General features: G+C 32.2%; 1 protein-coding gene across 2 annotated transcripts; it reads left to right on the forward strand.

Annotated features, from left to right (window-relative positions):
- Positions 1 to 1,896: 1,896 nt before the first annotated feature.
- On the forward strand, positions 1,897 to 16,812 carry LOC130626062 (RNA-binding protein 5-like). 2 transcript variants are annotated; one of them, XM_057441169.1, is made up of 21 exons: positions 1,897 to 2,374; positions 8,545 to 8,685; positions 8,982 to 9,125; positions 10,658 to 10,765; positions 10,917 to 10,995; positions 11,076 to 11,153; positions 11,258 to 11,301; positions 11,386 to 11,502; positions 11,584 to 11,708; positions 11,871 to 11,946; positions 12,229 to 12,292; positions 12,556 to 12,585; positions 13,256 to 13,365; positions 13,747 to 13,820; positions 14,078 to 14,151; positions 14,280 to 14,323; positions 14,466 to 14,648; positions 15,052 to 15,148; positions 15,560 to 15,726; positions 16,153 to 16,176; positions 16,584 to 16,812. In XM_057441169.1, exons 1-21 carry the CDS (start codon positions 1,931 to 1,933, stop codon positions 16,596 to 16,598), a joined length of 2,238 nt encoding a protein of 745 aa, XP_057297152.1. In that variant the 5' UTR covers positions 1,897 to 1,930; the 3' UTR covers positions 16,599 to 16,812. The 2 variants fall into 2 exon arrangements, with proteins under 2 accessions (XP_057297152.1, XP_057297153.1); XM_057441170.1 differs by having other exon boundaries at positions 12,229 to 12,265.
- The last annotated feature ends 765 nt before the right edge of the window (positions 16,813 to 17,577 follow it).

Consider the following 17,577-nt stretch of genomic DNA (forward strand, 5'->3'; position numbering starts at 1 on the left):
GCAAAAATTACTGACTGGGTCAGTCTCTGAAAATAAAGAATCAGTACAAATATCTATAGTTTCTTGCAAAGGAATATTTGTAAATAAAGAATCAACATCTAGGCTAGCCATAAACAAATATGTTAATATGTTACTTGTTTAACAAAGATATCAAAAGCCAGCTTGAATAAATTTATATACATACATTTATATATATAATATACGTTGTGCATGACATTGCGTTGATTTGTATCCTTTTAATAAATTCCCTTTTCAAAGAGGGAAATAGAGGTTAAAAAGACAGTAATTAAACAAATTGGTGTTAATTCAGTTTATGACAAAATTGTATTCTTGTTTATTTTAAAACGTACTTTATTTTTCAGATCAGCTGTTGTCAAATCATGCACCATAAGCATTTTCAAAAAATTTTCAACAAGAGAATAAATTTTGAAGGCCTAAATATTGAAATATTCAAATACTTATTGCTGAATTAATTAACAATGAACTATTTTATTATTCAAATTGAACTTGTTCAGAAGTTATTATATTTGAATCGTCAAGTTTATACATAACAAGATTTGTATTCTGAATTTTTTTTAGAATTTTCCTGATAAGCTTAAAGTTTTAACTATTATTTTAGAATATATACTTCATATATAGCTATGTAAAATTTCTATTTTTTATTTATTGAGTTGTATTTGAACATTTCAAGTTAGTTACAATAATAATTGAGAATACTCAATGATTTATTAACCCCATAATTCTCTGTTTCAAGGTCTACTTTAAATTTTAAAATTTGATACACTTTGTAAAAAAACATACATCTGAGGTCAGGGTGAAACCTACCCAGCCAAAAAAGTTGATTTTCTTTATTGTAAAGAGATCTTAACATGAAATTGGAGTAGGCACAAGAGAGTTGGGTTATGAAGTGTATAAACAAGTGGAGTCATCTAACTAGTTATTTGTTTCTTTTTAAATACACAACAACAATGTTTACCACTGGTAAGAATTCTAACAATATATATACAAGTAAAACTGGGTAATATTTCACGTCTTTTCTTGTTATAATATAGTAAACTAACCAAACAAGATTCTTGGTGCAAAGTACAGTAAACGTCTGTTAATTCGAATGCGGCTTAATTCAAACTTTCTGTTATTTCGAACAAGTTGCCAAGTCCCTTGAGTTTGGTTTAATAAAGTCTTATATTTTGAGCTGCTGAATTCGAACTCCGCTAATTCGAACATTTCGCTAATTGGAACAATTTTTTAGTCCCAAGGCTACGTTATGCTCGTTAATTCGAACTTTTGTGTTTTGATAAATAGAGTCTTATGGAAAAATTTAAAAAAAAATTTCATTTTTATTCATTTTTATTGCATCAATGGTGGCAAAATTTCTTTCAATTTATCAATTAAATTGGTATTTCCAATAAAATGAAGTTTTAATGAATTTGGAGGCCTTGCCCATTGCCAAGCAAACCACGTTAAAGATTTTCATAAAAATTTGTAGTAAAGTTGTAATAAAGTCATATTAGCATAAAATCTTCAAACATTTATTAAAATTCTTGTTTTTTCTGAACTTCCGATTATCCGAACATTCGTTAATTTGAACAAATAATTTAGTCCTTTGCATGTTCGAATTAACGGACGTCTACTATAATCATGGAAAAATCATACTGAAAGGTTTACCTTGCCTAAACTCACAAATTTGCTGTTTTTATCTATACACACAACATGCGTATGGCAATCTAATAGCATATACAAAATAATGTGCATGTCCTCCAAAATGGACTTTTAGAAAAGTGTAACAAAATTATTTTAGCTACAAATGAATTAAATTTCTAGTATGCCAATCATGTAGCATGCAAAAATCCTTGTGCGCATAAAATCCTAATTCGCTCAGCTCTAGATTTAAATGCACATTAAAAGTGGTGTTTATCTTGTTTGTTTTAGCATGAATAATTATAATGGAATGATAACCATGTATGAAGGAACTAGCAATAGAACTAGACAACATGAATATGCACCAGGTTACTCTGCAGCCAGCCATGAATATAAGGATTATCAAAATCGATCCAGATCCCCAAGAGATCATTCTCCTAGAAGAAAATCAAATCGGTCTCTATCTCCACTAATAAATCAACGTGTTTACGATGGCTTTGTTTGTGATGATAAAAACAGTTACAGCAGTTTTCCACAGGATAATTATAATAAGAATTCCAGTAGAGACAGTGAAAGAGATGATCGTAGTTATCGAGACACTAACAAAGATCACCGTAGTGATGAAAGGAGATATGGAAGAGATAGAAGACGTTCTCGGTCAAGAGATAGATCGCGTTCATCAAGAGATGGCAGAGAACGACGTGACACTTCAAGAGAACGTAGAAACTCGGATGAGGTATGAGTGTTTTTTTATCATATTTTTGTGTTGCACAACTTAACCACAGAACAAAATTCATCAAATACTAAAATCCCAAATTCATCTGTTCAAAATAAAAAAATTTATATAATTCTTTGTTTGAAGCCTTTCCTCATTTTTCAAATATGGGCAAAAGTGTTAAACAGTTAATGCTCTGCAGCTGACAGGCTACTTTTAAGTCGCTACTTTTGCACACACATAGGCCAGGCAGACAGCTTTGAACAGTTGCTACTCACATTTACTGGCATGTGTTGCACACTGAAATAATCCACATCGGGTCTACAAAGGCCCAAAAATTTGTCAAAACTGGTCTTGCTGACGTCAGAAACAATAGTACATTTTAACCTAAGATCCTAAATCAACTCTGAGCATTGACAAGTGAACTTTGACAAGTTTTTATTGTGTGAATCTAATATATGCATACCAGCAAATTTCTGCATTACAGATAGTTTCAGCAATGAAATTTCACTGCAGGAGCGCACTTGGTATATAACATAGGATGGATATTTGTTTCTGTCTTTTAAAGGAAACAAATAGCCATATAGTACAATAAAATAAATAAATAAATCTATTTTTAATATTGCTTGTGGTGTGTTGTTGTGATCAATGATAATGTCCGGTCAACTGTACAATAGGTTAAACAACTTATCATCAAATGATAACAACCTCTGTAGCTTTGAGAATGATCTTATCTGCATCCTCGCTCAATAGAACTGCACAATCAGCACGTTATTTTAAAATTTGTATCATATTTTTACACAATAATATTTTGACTTTTAGAATATGTGACGATTCCAGGGAATTTGATAACAAGCTATTTAGCGATAATTTTTCATTATCGATCACTTATAGCGCCTGATCGCTAAGCAAAAAGTTTTATCGATAATTTAGATTAAAAATATAAAATTATCAATAAATATCACTAAGGGATTTTCTTTTTTTATTTATCGCTATTTTGCCAGGGCTAAATTAGCATAAATTAAAATAATAATGACAGCGGTACTTGATAAATGCTAGCGAGCTAAAGGAGGCTGAGTTTTGATCCCTTGCTGTGGGGAAAACACTGTATCTGAAAGCTAAATAATTATTTTTGTTTGATCTGTGTAATTTTCTTCTTTTTAGATAATTATTTTCTAGATAAGGAAAGCAATCAGAAGATTCAAAATTGACCAATAAAGTTTAGCTAGTTACCTTGATTTTTAGTCAGGATAAGTTTTATTTTTATAGGATCATAATCTAGAGAATAAAGCAAGTGGATAGCCGTCGAACAAGTGCATAGTTATGTGTTTTGTTTACTTCAACAGCGCGTTTTCATGTAGTTTTTGCTCTAAGAAACTGTATCACTTTTTCTTTTCAAAACAAAGTTTGTAACAAAATCAGTAAACCAAGGAATTTAATAGGGCGCGTGTTTCATGTACTCTTTGTTACAAATAAATAAAATGTGTCACTTTCTATCCCAGACAAATTTTGTAACAAGGCTGGGGAAGGGGTCATTGGCTATTTCTCTTTCATAATGCATAGAGTTATCCTTAAAAAGATGTCCAAATTTTGGGGGAAAGAGGGTCTTTGTATTTTTATTGATTTCATTTTCTTTTGGGGAAAAATAGAGGATTATACATACAAGTCGTTTTGTTCTCAATTTACATGAGAAGCATTTTAAAAGGAAATCTTAGTGGTTTTTATCCAGGGAATTTTTCTGGTTAACTTCAAGAATGGAAGACCATATCAAGAAGGACACGGGGAGTTGTTTTTCTAATTTTAGAAGCACGTTTATAAAGAATACAATACTGACACTTAACGTCCTTCTAACTTTCTAATGGTAAAAAGAAATGCTTTCCTCCTTATTGAAGATAAAAGTTAAGTACACACTGACATTTTTAGCACTAAAATTTATTTTGAAATTATTTGATCTTTCCTGATGGCTGCATAGTTTCTCCTGCAAACAGTTTCTTCCTTTAGAAATTATTCCACCCTCACGAGGAAATAATCTGGTAACACAAGGTAAAACTAAAATGAATACATAGACATTTCCATTTCATATTATTTTGTAACTAAAAATGCAAAAACTACGGATGTAAATACTTTCCTCATGATATATTATAATTTATAGTTAACAACAATTTCAAAGTTTAACATTTAAAGAAATAAATATATATTTGTATATATATAAACAAAGAAATTTTCTAAAATTTAAATTGTGCTACTTACTAATAATGTAAACCATATTAAAATTATTTCTGTACAGTGAAACAACTTTACATCTTAATGCTCACAGGTGATTATCAAATATGAGAATAAATAATGAATTTTTTAGACAAACATGAAAACTATATTTACGGTTAATTTTGGGTGGTAGCATTAAATCAACTGAAATTGGTAAATAATCTTGTTCTCTATATTTTATCATTTTTAAGAAAATGTGAAAAAAATTTGAAACCAGAGGTTGCATGTGGGACTGGATAATGATCTGCAATAATATTTTAAACCATTTATAGAAAAAAGTAATGATAATCAAAAATGTTACTTCCTAGTATTTATTTATAAATAACTGTGTAAAAAATCAGAAAATCGTGATGAGCAGACCTGGAGAAAAGCTTTGACGTATGAACAGACCCTAATTTATAGGTAACTTCACTATCGCGTGACCAAAAATAAGAGGCTAAATTTATTTTTTGGTTAAAATACATTACTTTAAATATATAACTCAGGAGTGGACCATGGGGACCATCAAGATTTCTGAAGCACACAAAACTCTTCTCCAACATGTAACACCATAATTCTAAATATAAAGGACTATGCAATGCAAATTTTTGCCCAAAAATTGGGTATCAAAATATCAAATTTCTGACGACACAATCTCCCATAAATGAAATTTCCGATACAGGATTTTACTGACACTCCAAAAAAAATATTAACAAAAAGTTACGTAATTCAACAGGTGTGGGAAAATTTAGTTACAGAATGACGACACACTAGCTGTCAGTGTCTAAAAATGATATTTTTGATACTGCAATTTTGTGTAATATAAAGAAATCTCCTGGCATGCAAGTAGTGAAAAAAATCTAAAAAAATCAGTAGTGTTTTGTATGTTGTGTGGTTTGTGTAAACAGGGCTTTAAGTGGCACAAACAAAAACACCCCCTAATTTGGCTGTATCAATTTGTATTTAAGCAGATTTTCTTATTTTATTTGCCGATATAATATAATTTTTCAGACTCAAAGTTTGGCAAATTAAACGATCACAATTAAATTATTCCAATGCAACAGCTGAAGCTAGCTAACTAGATCCCTTGATCCAGACTTGCTTTAGTTTTAAGAAAGCTATAAATTCACTGGTGTGGACTTTTATACAAGAAGAGGCTTGTTTCTTACTTGTCATAAAGTAGCTAGCTAATTCAATAAGGTTTTGTTCCTGCTGTTTTTGGTGAAAGTTTGGCAAATTATAAACGATCACAATTAAAATTATTCCAATGCAACTGTTAGAGGCTACCTAGCTCCCGTAACTCAGACTTGTTTTAGTTTTAAAAAAGCTGTATTTATTGGCGTAGACTTTTATACAAAAAGAAACTTGTTTCTTACTTGTTATTATAAAGTAGTAAGTTAATTTAATGGACGTGGATATTCTGCCGGTACCGGCAGAATAAGTAGGGGTGTTTATTCTGCCGGCAGTAACCAACTACCGGCAGAATAAAGAGAGATAGTCTGCCGGCAGTAACTACCGGCAGAATAAAGGGGGCTATTAATTCTGCCGGCAGTAATCAACTACCGGCAGAATAAAGAGAGATATTAGTCTGCCGGCAGTAATAACGGAAATCACGATAAATACACCAAAAAGGTATTATTTTGCAAAAAGTAAATATAGTACATAATCGTGGCAAAAATACAAAAAAACTCAAAGCAAACAAAACTCCGGTTTTATTCCACGACATGACGGAGACAAAAAAAACGTGTAAAGTGTACCAAACACTACTAAAAACTGTACTATTAAAATTGCAGTATATAAAGATAAAGATCTCCATATACCAAACTTTCTGAATTTTTACAAAATGAAAGTTCTTGAACCAACACAAGTAAGTTAATTAGAACAAAAATAAAAATACATCAGTCGTGTTACCGGTTACCCATTATTATTTTCTTTAAAAGTGTTTAAAAGCCAAGTAATTGACTCCTCATTTTCAGATACAAGAAGCCCCACAGCAGCAACCTCGGTTCCACCCATGGAATCTTCAACCACCAACAAATAAACAGGAATTTTTAGTTCTGTCAACTTATATGTAGCATCAATGAAAAATATTTCAGCATATGCTGCCGTTACAATTTTCATGAAATCATCTTGAAAGAAAATCCCAATCAAATTTTTTTCTTCATCAGCATGAATGCTAACAGTGCAACCTACAGTAGATTTACAAATTGTTTACAAAGTGAAAATTTTATTGCAATCATGTTTACAGTATCAATTGGTAAGTCAAGAGTTAAACCTCTGTATTTTTAGAAATTCTCTTTCAAAATAGAAGCATGAAGGCTAAAAAAACCCAAAAGAGAAACAAAGAAGACAATAACTGCCCCATAATACAGAGTTGATAAATAAGTAAAACCAACCGTATTTATTTGTTAAAATATCTACAACTGAGTTTAGGTCGTTACGAGTTTTTTCTCTTTTGTTTTCTGCAGCGATGTTGGAAATATCTCGGAGTGTTACAACTTTCCCACATTCTCTCGAGAGTTCCTGCTGCAATAACTTTTTGTTGACATTCATCGAGAGCAGGTACTTAGCCTTTTCCTTGCTTTGGTCTGTGAGACGCCTTTGTTTTGGCAAGTGGTTGAACAACTTCTATGAAAAATATACCATTTAAATGTATTACATTATAACATTAACATTAAAAATCAAATTTATATTAAAAAGATTACTTTTAATTTTATTATATATATACAGATAATAAATGAAGGCAGCAGGAATTGAACCCGCAACTGCAAGGCAAGAGCCATGCCATTTTTCCGTTAAACTATGCCCTAATCTTGATACTAAATGGGCAGTTATTCTTCAGTGTTCTGCAATAAAGAAAAAAGAACAGTAGCTAGCTAGGCTAGGTGAACACAGAGGAACAGAGCTTGCTAAACTAATACTATGCAGAAATTATTTTCAATAAAAAGCTAGAAATAAATAACTTATTGATATCTACTTACTGCGAGGAGCGTTTTCCTGAACTTTCTGAGTGAAATTTACGACCACCATGAACACAAGACAGTTTTAGCTCATAATATTTTAACTCAGGATTTAGTGTTTTCTTTACTCTCCCTTGAGAAGCTTTTATTGTCCGAGAATCTCTAATCCATAAATCTACGAAGTGTGATGCTTTAAAACGTTCTAATTTATTACATAAATCCTTATAGCTCGCAAACTTTTCACCAACAGTAAATGCACCATCAACATCATCCGCCATTACGATTATGTCTGAATGATGTTAAGTACGCGATTTGGCGGGAAATTTACTGCCGGCAGAATAATTTTCTTCCTTAACCAGCCGGTACCGTCCGACTAACGCGTGTTACTATTTCCGCCGGTACCGGCAGAATATACACTCCGTAATTTAATAACGTTTTGTTCCAGTGCAGCCATTGCGTCCAAAAGAAGAATCTAAAATAAAAGGGGGTCTGGACAGCGCTGTTTACAGCGTGTGATATTTTACAGAACAAAAAAAATTTAAAGACTAAATTATTTTTTTATTCTTTACAGCGATCAAACAAATTATATTTACGATTCTAAAAAGAATATTAATACACTTTATGATAACATCAAGTAAACTGTTTTTGCTGTTTTGCAAGTTATTTAATCGACAAACATTAAAAGAATGTTGTCTTGCTTGCTTTTCGCATAATAAGCTAACAAATTTATGCGTCGGCCATATTGCACTATTATCGAGAATCTGCTGACAAAGCAAAGCAAATGAGTGATAATTATAGCTCGGCATTGTTGATCGCTAATGACCTGATCGTTAATCCATTTTATTTATCGATAATTCTGTTCTTTTTTTCATGAATTATCGCTAAATAGTGATCAATAATTATAGGTTATTTTCAAATTCCCTGGAATCGTCACATGTATAGTTGTGCTTTTTTGTAATAACTCAATCTGCATTGTGGCTGTTTTAGGATCGCTATAGTGACCGATCTGGGAGAAAGCAACAAGATAGGGAATATGGCTACCGTAGTTCAGATGTATATAAATATGATTCCAATCCTTCATCAACAGTTATTGTGCAAAATTTAGGACTGGAAGCAACGGAGCAGAAGGTTTAATTAATTTTTAATGAGTATATAAAATTAACTTATATAGGTGCTGGGTATAAGATAAATTTCTTTTTGTGTTTCATTGACTATTATATATATTTTTAAAAATAGACAATATTAATTTTACTTGTTTAATTTTACTAAAACAAAATGTCAAAATAATAAGTGATAGTGATAAAATTGATTGTGTGCAATTGCCAGACATTTGAATTTATTTGTCATTATTTTGCACATTGTGTACAGTGTGCAATCTGATAAATACGTCCATTATTATGCCTTATTGTTTCTTGCTCGTTTAGATCGAAGATCATTTGCGTTTAAGTGGAGTTGTTGCAAATCATGTTGCTATAATACGTGACCGAAATAATGGCAAGAGTAAAGGATATGGATTTGTGGAATTTAATGATGTTGACACAGCAGAGAAGTGGCTAAACTTGACAAAAGTTAGTTTATAACTGTGCTTAAATGTGTTGTCTATAAATAATGGTGTTTTAGAAGTCTTCAAACATATAGTCAGAATGTAGACCAAAGCTTACAAGCTGAAGTTCCGTTTGTAAACTGATCAGATGTTTACCAAAATTATGCAGGCTCCTCATTTTTTTGACCGTTTTGTGCCTTTAACTTTGCTTCTTCGTGTATAGCAAAATTTGGGGAGTAAAATCATAATCTTAGAACTGGCCTACACAGGTATAAATTGATCAACAAAAAATGTGAAAACGTGATAGAAATAGAGGTACTATGTGCATTTGTTATGCGGTCCCCAGAACTACTTCTACTTATTGTACTTGACTGGAGGTCTGTTTGGAGCAAACCATTTTCCGCAGAGATGGACACTCATGTGACATGACAAACTGCACATTATATACATACCTGCCATCAGGACAAGCTATCTGTGTGTGTTGTTAATAAGTTGCTGTTTTTACCATGTGGCTACACCGATTATGCTTGTTCGTCATGATCCAAGATCTAATCATGGACTATTTTCAGAAAAGAATAAACACAGATGTGAGATGACAGTCAATCATATACAATATTTAAGGGCTTTGGTAAAAATAAACTAGAGCCATTTTGAGGAATTTTATAATGCCTTCCATGTTTTTTATGTAACAGCCATGGGAATCATTGCGATTACTTTTTGCAGTCGCAATGATGTAGTGTTGAAGCACATCGATGGTAAAATTGACTATATCCGAATAAAGTTTGGCAGCAATTTGATTCATTAATTGCATGCATTTAAAATGCAGTTGTATTTTTACTTCAAAACATAATATATAACTACAACAACATCCGGAATTTGAAAAAAAAATATGGAATAATGTAAGCATTGATTTTTATGGTGGTCGTGGTCATGGAAAGGCGAGTTTTTTACAGCAGTATTGCACTCCCAGCAGTAAAAAGTGCAGTGACTTTTGATCCACGCATGGATATTATCAGAATAATTCCACCGGCCTTGTGTTTCTGTATGCACTGGGGCAGTTGAGAAAATGTTATAACAGGCTCTATATTTTCCGAGCTACATTTTTCGCTTTAACTAAACAGCCAATCAAAACCTATACTTAATGGATTGGTTGATGAATGAATTTTTAATTGGATTTTCATTTTAAAATGGTTAGTAACATCTTGCCTAGTTAAAACTATTTGGAAATCGGCCATAATGCGTTCCAGTGCATAAGGTTGTGTGTGAAACAAATACAGAATTGATAATTGATTGATTGTATTTCATATTGATTGATTGTATATACAATGATATAAATTCACAATACGAAGTACCAAGTGATGTAGACATGTGCGAACAAGTGATTAAATGTGTAACTATGACAACATATACATTTAACATGGTTATGAGATGATTACAAACAACGCAAAACATAATTAAACAAACCATAATAACAAATGTTTTTAATTTGGATAAATATATTAAAAAATTTACAGGTCACACCTAAAATTTCCTAAATAGCCTATATATATTTTTCAGAGACGTATTATTATTGATGGTCGACCTGTTCAATTAGACTTTAGCAAGTCAAAGAAAAGTGAATTGTCTTCCTCTCCATCTGTTATTCCTGATTGGAACTGTTTTCAGGTTGGTTCTATTTAGATTAGGATTGTATTTTTTAGCTTTGGTTTTATGTTAACAAAAATACACGACATAATGATAATGTAATTAATGTGTAAAAAAATAGACAGAACTATAATGATATACTTAAGGAGAAATTGTTTACTATTTTTATCAGTGCAATGCTGTAAATTTTGGAAGTCGCAAAAGACATGAAAAACAAGTGACGTGTTTTCGCTGTGGTGTAGTGCAAAACGGTTAGTTTTATCTCTCTCTAGAATTTCGGTTTAAATATTCCAATATTCTAGTGGTATCAACTCTATCATTTTTATTGCAGATGAGAACAGTCAGTATAGTAAACAGCAAACGAAGGAACGTAGCAGTAGTGACATCTTGAATCTGGAACCCTGCAATGGTGAGTGTCTTTTTTACAAACAGTAAAGCAGGTGAAGGGTATTGGACTAGCTTTATTTTTTTTAATTAGTAACTATTTTTATATTGTATTTATTCTCTGTATAGTTTTAATGATACGTGGCATGGCATTTTCAACAACTGAAGACGAAGTAAGTATAAAATTGCTTCGCACCCACACAACTTTTTAAAACATAATCCTCCCAGACGTGTCGTCTAATGTAATTTAAATATAGATTCGCTACGCTATCACAAAGCTCACCACAAGAGCTGTTTACGATGTCCGACTGATAAAAGATAAAGTTACTAATATGTCACGTGGTTTTGCTTTTGTTGAGCTCGGAAACGTAGAGGTATAATTGTTGTATTGTTATAAAGAAATGTCATTGTTTAGTTATCTGATAGCGGGATTAAATATTGTGCTTTCTTGTTAGGATGCAAGTGAACTTCTTGAAAAAATAGAACATTCTGATTTTCCATTCGAGATTGATAATCGCAGGATATCTGCTGGTTATGCTAGGCATGGATTTGCTGCACCCCCGAGTAGCAAGAAGGGAAGGTATGTGCGTTTTGTCTTTTTTAACCTTAACTTTATCTGGAAAGACTATGTTTTGATTGTTTAAAGTTTTTTTAAAAGAATGTTGTTACAAAAGACTTAGTATCGTTACCCATATTCACGGAGCACATAAGTAAAAAACTTTTTTTGTATTGATTTATAAAGGTCCAGCTTGGTAAGCAATAAAACTGCTGCAGAAAATGCTGTTGCTCAAGCTTCTGCGGCACAAGCTACTGCTGAGGTAAAGTTTGTTTATTCTTTTGTTCTTAAAAACATTCTAGATTTATATGTGTGATCTGTTTAATTTATAAGCCTTAAATTTTAAAAATTATAAATGTACATATAAATTGCAAATAAAAATTGAAATGAAAAAAATGATGAACCCGATGTTAAAGATTGAGGAAATGATGGAAACCATCGCAGTAATTAATAACAACTACACGAATCGACGTCTTTCGAGGAATGGCTTTCTATTCTCTTTCGTTGTACTGACCCTCTTTTTCGACTTTCTTTTTTGATATAGTACTCCCAAAGTATGGCTGATTTATACATGTCGACAGGTACGAACGAAACCTTCGCACACAGAGGTAGTATTACGTGTGTTTTAACTCATGCAACTCGAGTAAGGTATTCTTAACTGTCAGCGAGTTTGTTATTAAAAACACAATCAAAAGGCTTCATGGGAAATTGTGATGGAGAATTTTAATTTTCGACGCAGTGTTTTCTTCTATAAAGGACTATGAATAGAGAAGATACAGACTTTAACACCGTCAACCACGACATTCACATGTTTTAAATTTCGGAAACCTCATCACAATAACACTTTTATCACGTGGTATCTATTTTTTAGGTGCAGTTAAACAATCATATAACACTACAGGTAGTGCGTTTATTTAAACTTAGTTTATATTACTTTCTGCATTTGTTTCGTGATGGAGGATAAGCGTACTCTTTGTTACTGGCTTTCTATTTGTTGAAATAATTTGTAATCCTTGTTTCTTTGAAGTTATTTCTGCTTAAAAAGCGCCAACACTGTCCTTCCTAAATTTATTATCATTACTATTATTATCGAAACCCTTTTCTTCAGTTCAAATTGATAAACTTTGATGAATATTGTCTTTGCAATGTACAGTGCTTTGCTGTAATTTTTGTATTTCATAAAAATCAAAATTACATGATTATGTAAAATATAATACCTGTAAAAAAGAATCAAAAAATTGAGGAAAAACTTGAAACTTGTACATATTTTATCGGCTAGGTGATTATTATTTTCAACCATCAAATTGTTAATTTAAATTGATCACATATCACCCTGACAGAGGGTGCCGTTTTTTTTCAAAGGGGTTCAGCAATCTAAAAAACTTTTTTACTTGGAAAACTTGAAACATTATTTTTTAGTCATTTATTCGTGCTTAAAGATTGTTTTTTTTTTTTGCACCTCTAACAGTGATTTTTTTGGGGTAAATCTATGCTTGAAAAAAGTAAAGTACTTAGTTGCAGAACTAACCCTTTTGTTGGTAATTGTAATAGAATAATTTGTTTTTTTATAGGACAACAAACTGGCCAAGCTCCTCAACCTGTCTCCTCATATGTATACGATCCGACTTCTGGGTATTATTACGACTCAAGTACAGGTTTATATTACGACGCTAATACTGGGGTGAGTTAAGGTTGGAATCATCTGAGTTGTTTTATTTGCTCTGCATTGTTATGATGTTGTAGCACTACATATAATAATTTGTTTTCTTAACCGATTCACTTCGGTCAATATTAAGAGTGACGAAACTTTCTGAGCTCGTAGATGTTCATCAATGCTATATACAAAAAAATTGTCAATAAACACCTTTTCATAACAGTGAGAGTGTTATGTCTAACTGAGTCATTAATTGGTTAATTAATTTTGTGTTTTGCTTAGTATTATTACAACGGCACCATGACTTAAATTTTGAAACTGGTGGATGTTTTATAAGCAAAACACCTCCAAAACAATGATGAGCCATTTTGTCATGATTTATAGATTTTATTTTGTATTTTGTTTTAGTATTATTACAACGGCACCACTGGTCAATTTCTGTATTGGAACGGTAGTAAATATCAAGTTGTAAACTCAGACGGGTAAGTCAGTATACGCCATGTTGTTGAAAACACCTTATTTTTAATGGAAGTGATAAACTCATTGAAATGAAATTATAGCATGATGTTGTGAAATTTCTTTAACACTAATTCTTTTTTCTTTTTTGTGATTGTATTCATACCAACAGTACTGAAAATATTAAACATGTCGGAATAAAATAGAGTAGCCATCGTGTACACTACAGTAAAAACATGTATGGTATATGCTTTTTTACTGATATTACTCCTCATTTATGTAGCACGATTTCTGCTGATGCTACTAACACTAACGTCACAGCACAGCCTGAACAAAAAAACGAAAGCTCAGAAAAAGGTAATAATGTAGAACGTATATTAATGTCGCTAGAATTGAGTTCTATATTTTCAAACTCGTATTTTTATAACAACCTGTTGAAAAGAGAAAGAAATATTTGGGTCCTAACAATTTTTTCTTAATGTTAGAAAAAGTAAATATCTCTGGTCAAAAGCCAAAGAATGCTCGAAAGGTAGGACTACGTTCTGAATTTTTCTTCGATGAAGCGGTTTATCTTATTAACTTGTAATTCCCATTTTCATTGGCGGAAATACGTACAACTTGCATCAACTTGTGTCGCGTTTGCCGATCTTACCATGTAATTTTGCGTTTAGATCGCCAAAGATATGGAACGCTGGGCGAAGAAAATGAACACCGCGACTGAAGCGAAAAAAACTGCAGTGAAACAAGCGCAAGATGAATTGAGAGCGCTCGAACAAAAAGAAGAAGAGCTTCGTAAACAAATTGTGCAAGAAAAAGCGGTCACTAGTATTTTAGGACAAGTTGCGGCCAACAAGGTGCTTATGTTGTTGTTGTTATTGACGCTTTACTTCCTGTCATTGTTTTGTGCGCCCTACTGTTATTTTGTCGCCCCCCCTCCCCCCCCCCCACTGTCCTTAATATACAGACAGGCAAGTTTAATCCTACACTCCAATTGGAAAACTGAGAGTTGGTTTAATTTTTGGAATTATAAGTCATTACGAAGGCCCTCAAATTTGGCCATGCTGATATCAACAACAATTAAAACTTTAAAAGAGTTTTAAAAGAGTCGGCTTCTAAATAGAATACCCACGTTATTACTTGTGGTGGCAAACTTGAAATTAGCTGTCTTGTCTCATAATATTTTGGCCAGGATTGTATGTTAAATGTTGCGCACTGCGAACAGCGACTGTATAGAACTTTTATCTATTGTGTTTTCAGGATGGTATCCGTTCTCTGTTCGTACCTGATGATGAAGACGAAGTTTCGGTGTTACAACTTGGATCGTCCCTGTCGTCAAATAGCTCCACAAAGCTGGGTAAGATTTAGTTGATTTGAAATAAAAAATTAAAAATGACAAAGTTTATATGTGTAAAACACAAAAAAGAGATAACTCAGACACATCTTTTCAAAACATCCTACATCTCCTTAATTTTAACTCAAAAGAGAAGCTAAAATAAACGGGCTGGGTAAAAATGTTTCTTTTTTAGCCAAGTTTATATTTTTTTTCAGCCAAGTTCATATTTTTTTTCAGCCAAGTTCATATTTTTTTTCAGCCAAGTTCATATTTTTTTCAGCCAAGTTCATATTTTTTTCATCCAAGTTTATATTTTTTTTCAGCCAAGTGTATATTTTTTTTTCAGCCAAGTTCATATTTTTTTCAGCCAAGTTCATATTTTTTTAGCCAAGTTTATATATTTTTCTAGCTAAGTTCATATTTTTGTTTTAGGCTCCAATGTAATTGCGGCGACTGATTTACCGGAAGATGATGATGATGATTTTGTCGACGAAACCAAATTTGTTGATCAAGTTAAAATGGCTTGCTTGCTTTGTAAACGACAATTTCCGAGTAAAGAAGTGCTGACGAAGCATTTGCAAATATCGCAACTCCATCAGGTATGATGCGTTTTTAAAAATTCGATATCTCAAACAAATCCGTCTTTCCCTGATTACCATTTAAAAAAATTTGGGCAAAAAGTGGGTTTCTTATCTTTGAAAAAATTGACATCATTTTGACAAAGTATTTATAAAAATTAAACACAATTAAATCATAAAAATTGAAACTAACGTGCGTTTTGTTTTAACATGTAATCGTTTATATTTTCGCTGATTCGAACACGCGCCAGAAAGTTGTTCGAAATTACGAATGTCCGAATTAAGCAGCATACGAAACGTGCATGTGCCAATGTTAATGTATATTTGTAAACTGCACGCATTATAGTGTTGAATATTGCGATTTTTTGCCCGTCGTTATTTTGTTTTATGATTCTTGTTTTTTATTCTTCACATATTTTTATGATTATTTTTGTTTTGTATTTTCAGCAAAATTTGGAGAAGTACCAATCGGTAAGTGTTTGTGCGAAACATTTGACAATATATGAGTCAGTACATAGCTGGTCTAACAAATTATTTCCTGTAAAGAAGTTTTTTAACTTTCGAAATAAACGAGATAATGATTTTGTTGCCTTGCCTAGCCTTGACACGTTTCTTTGGTTTTAGACTTGTTTATAAAACTTTCACGGGCGCAAGCGATCATCTATTTGAATTAGCACGATCTATAGCCATTATTGTGAGCTATTGTGCGTCAAAAGGGATTTACATTTTAGGAAAAACGATATTTGTCGAAAAGTAAGGGATGTTAAATAATGATTGGAAATAACAAATGGTTCAGTGGTTTTTATGAGTAAGTGTTAAGAAGGTTGTTTGTTGTCATTGTTCGATATTTTACTACTTTATACCTCATTCTTTTTTAGTCAAGAAAGACTTGAAAGAAACTAAAGATGACGGAATATCAAGATCACCGGAAGCTGTGTTCAGATTGAGTCGAGGTTGATCAATTTTCGACGGTTTCACTTACCAACTTTCCAACAATTTGCGAAACGATGCCTCGACATTTAGCCGGAGAGAATTACCGCGACTTTCATAGATTTTATAGAGATTTGTAATTTGCAGTGTAAAAAGAAAGAAGCTAAAAGTTAAAAACATGCTTTTGAAAACTGTTTCTGATAACGTTATCCAGCTTTTACTATATAAGTCTCCTTAGTCAAGTAAAGCTCATTATATAGGTTCGACTGGATCGAACCTAACTAACAAAATATTGCATTAGTCTTAAAAAAGTTTAAAAAACCAATATTGCCAATCCATCTGTTCCGCACAGCTAACCTGAGTGTGCTGCATAAAATCCTAAAAGTTGTTGTTAAATCTTCTATCTAGAAAATTTTAGCGGAATGCCGTTCAGTTCGGCTAGATTATTATTATTCATTATTATAAGCTCGATTATTATAAAAGATAGTCAAGCCGATTAATGTTAAAATTCCACTACGACAGAGCTTCATTAAATTTTATGGAATCGACATCTTTAAATTGTTCGCGGCTGCTCCGCATTTTTATGAGCATCGTACTTTTTGGCTTGAGCCCCGCCATTGTTAGAATTTAAAAGTGCTAAAAATTATTTAAAGCAGTTGAATAGGATAACAGTTAAAACATGGCTAACAGAATAAGAAATTGGCAATCTAATATTCAATAAAAACAAATAGGAACCTTTCTTTTAAAATATGCGCAATGGGTTGCACTGCAGTTTCTGGTTTTTCGCCTAGAAAATTGTCATCGGTGATCGAGATTCATCAATTATCTTAGATATAATTTGCGAAATTGAAGAGGGCCAAAAACTGTTTGAGTAAAATCTGTGTCATACCCAGACCACTCAGAAGGTCAGATACAACTCCTAAGGTACAAGAATTTATTAGC

The sequence above is a fragment of the Hydractinia symbiolongicarpus genome, chromosome 14, assembly GCF_029227915.1.
Source record: "Hydractinia symbiolongicarpus strain clone_291-10 chromosome 14, HSymV2.1, whole genome shotgun sequence".
Lineage (NCBI taxonomy): Eukaryota > Metazoa > Cnidaria > Hydrozoa > Anthoathecata > Hydractiniidae > Hydractinia > Hydractinia symbiolongicarpus.

Excerpts from the sequence above, each read along its gene's own strand:
- LOC130626062 (XM_057441169.1), top strand. The coding sequence starts at position 1,931 with ATGAATAATTATAATGGAATGATAACCATGTATGAAGGAACTAGCAAT. Across the intron at positions 10,766-10,916 it reads CTGATTGGAACTGTTTTCAG|TGCAATGCTGTAAATTTTGG; the intron begins GTTGGTTCTATT and ends TATTTTTATCAG. Across the intron at positions 13,366-13,746 it reads ATTACGACGCTAATACTGGG|TATTATTACAACGGCACCAC; the intron begins GTGAGTTAAGGT and ends ATTTTGTTTTAG.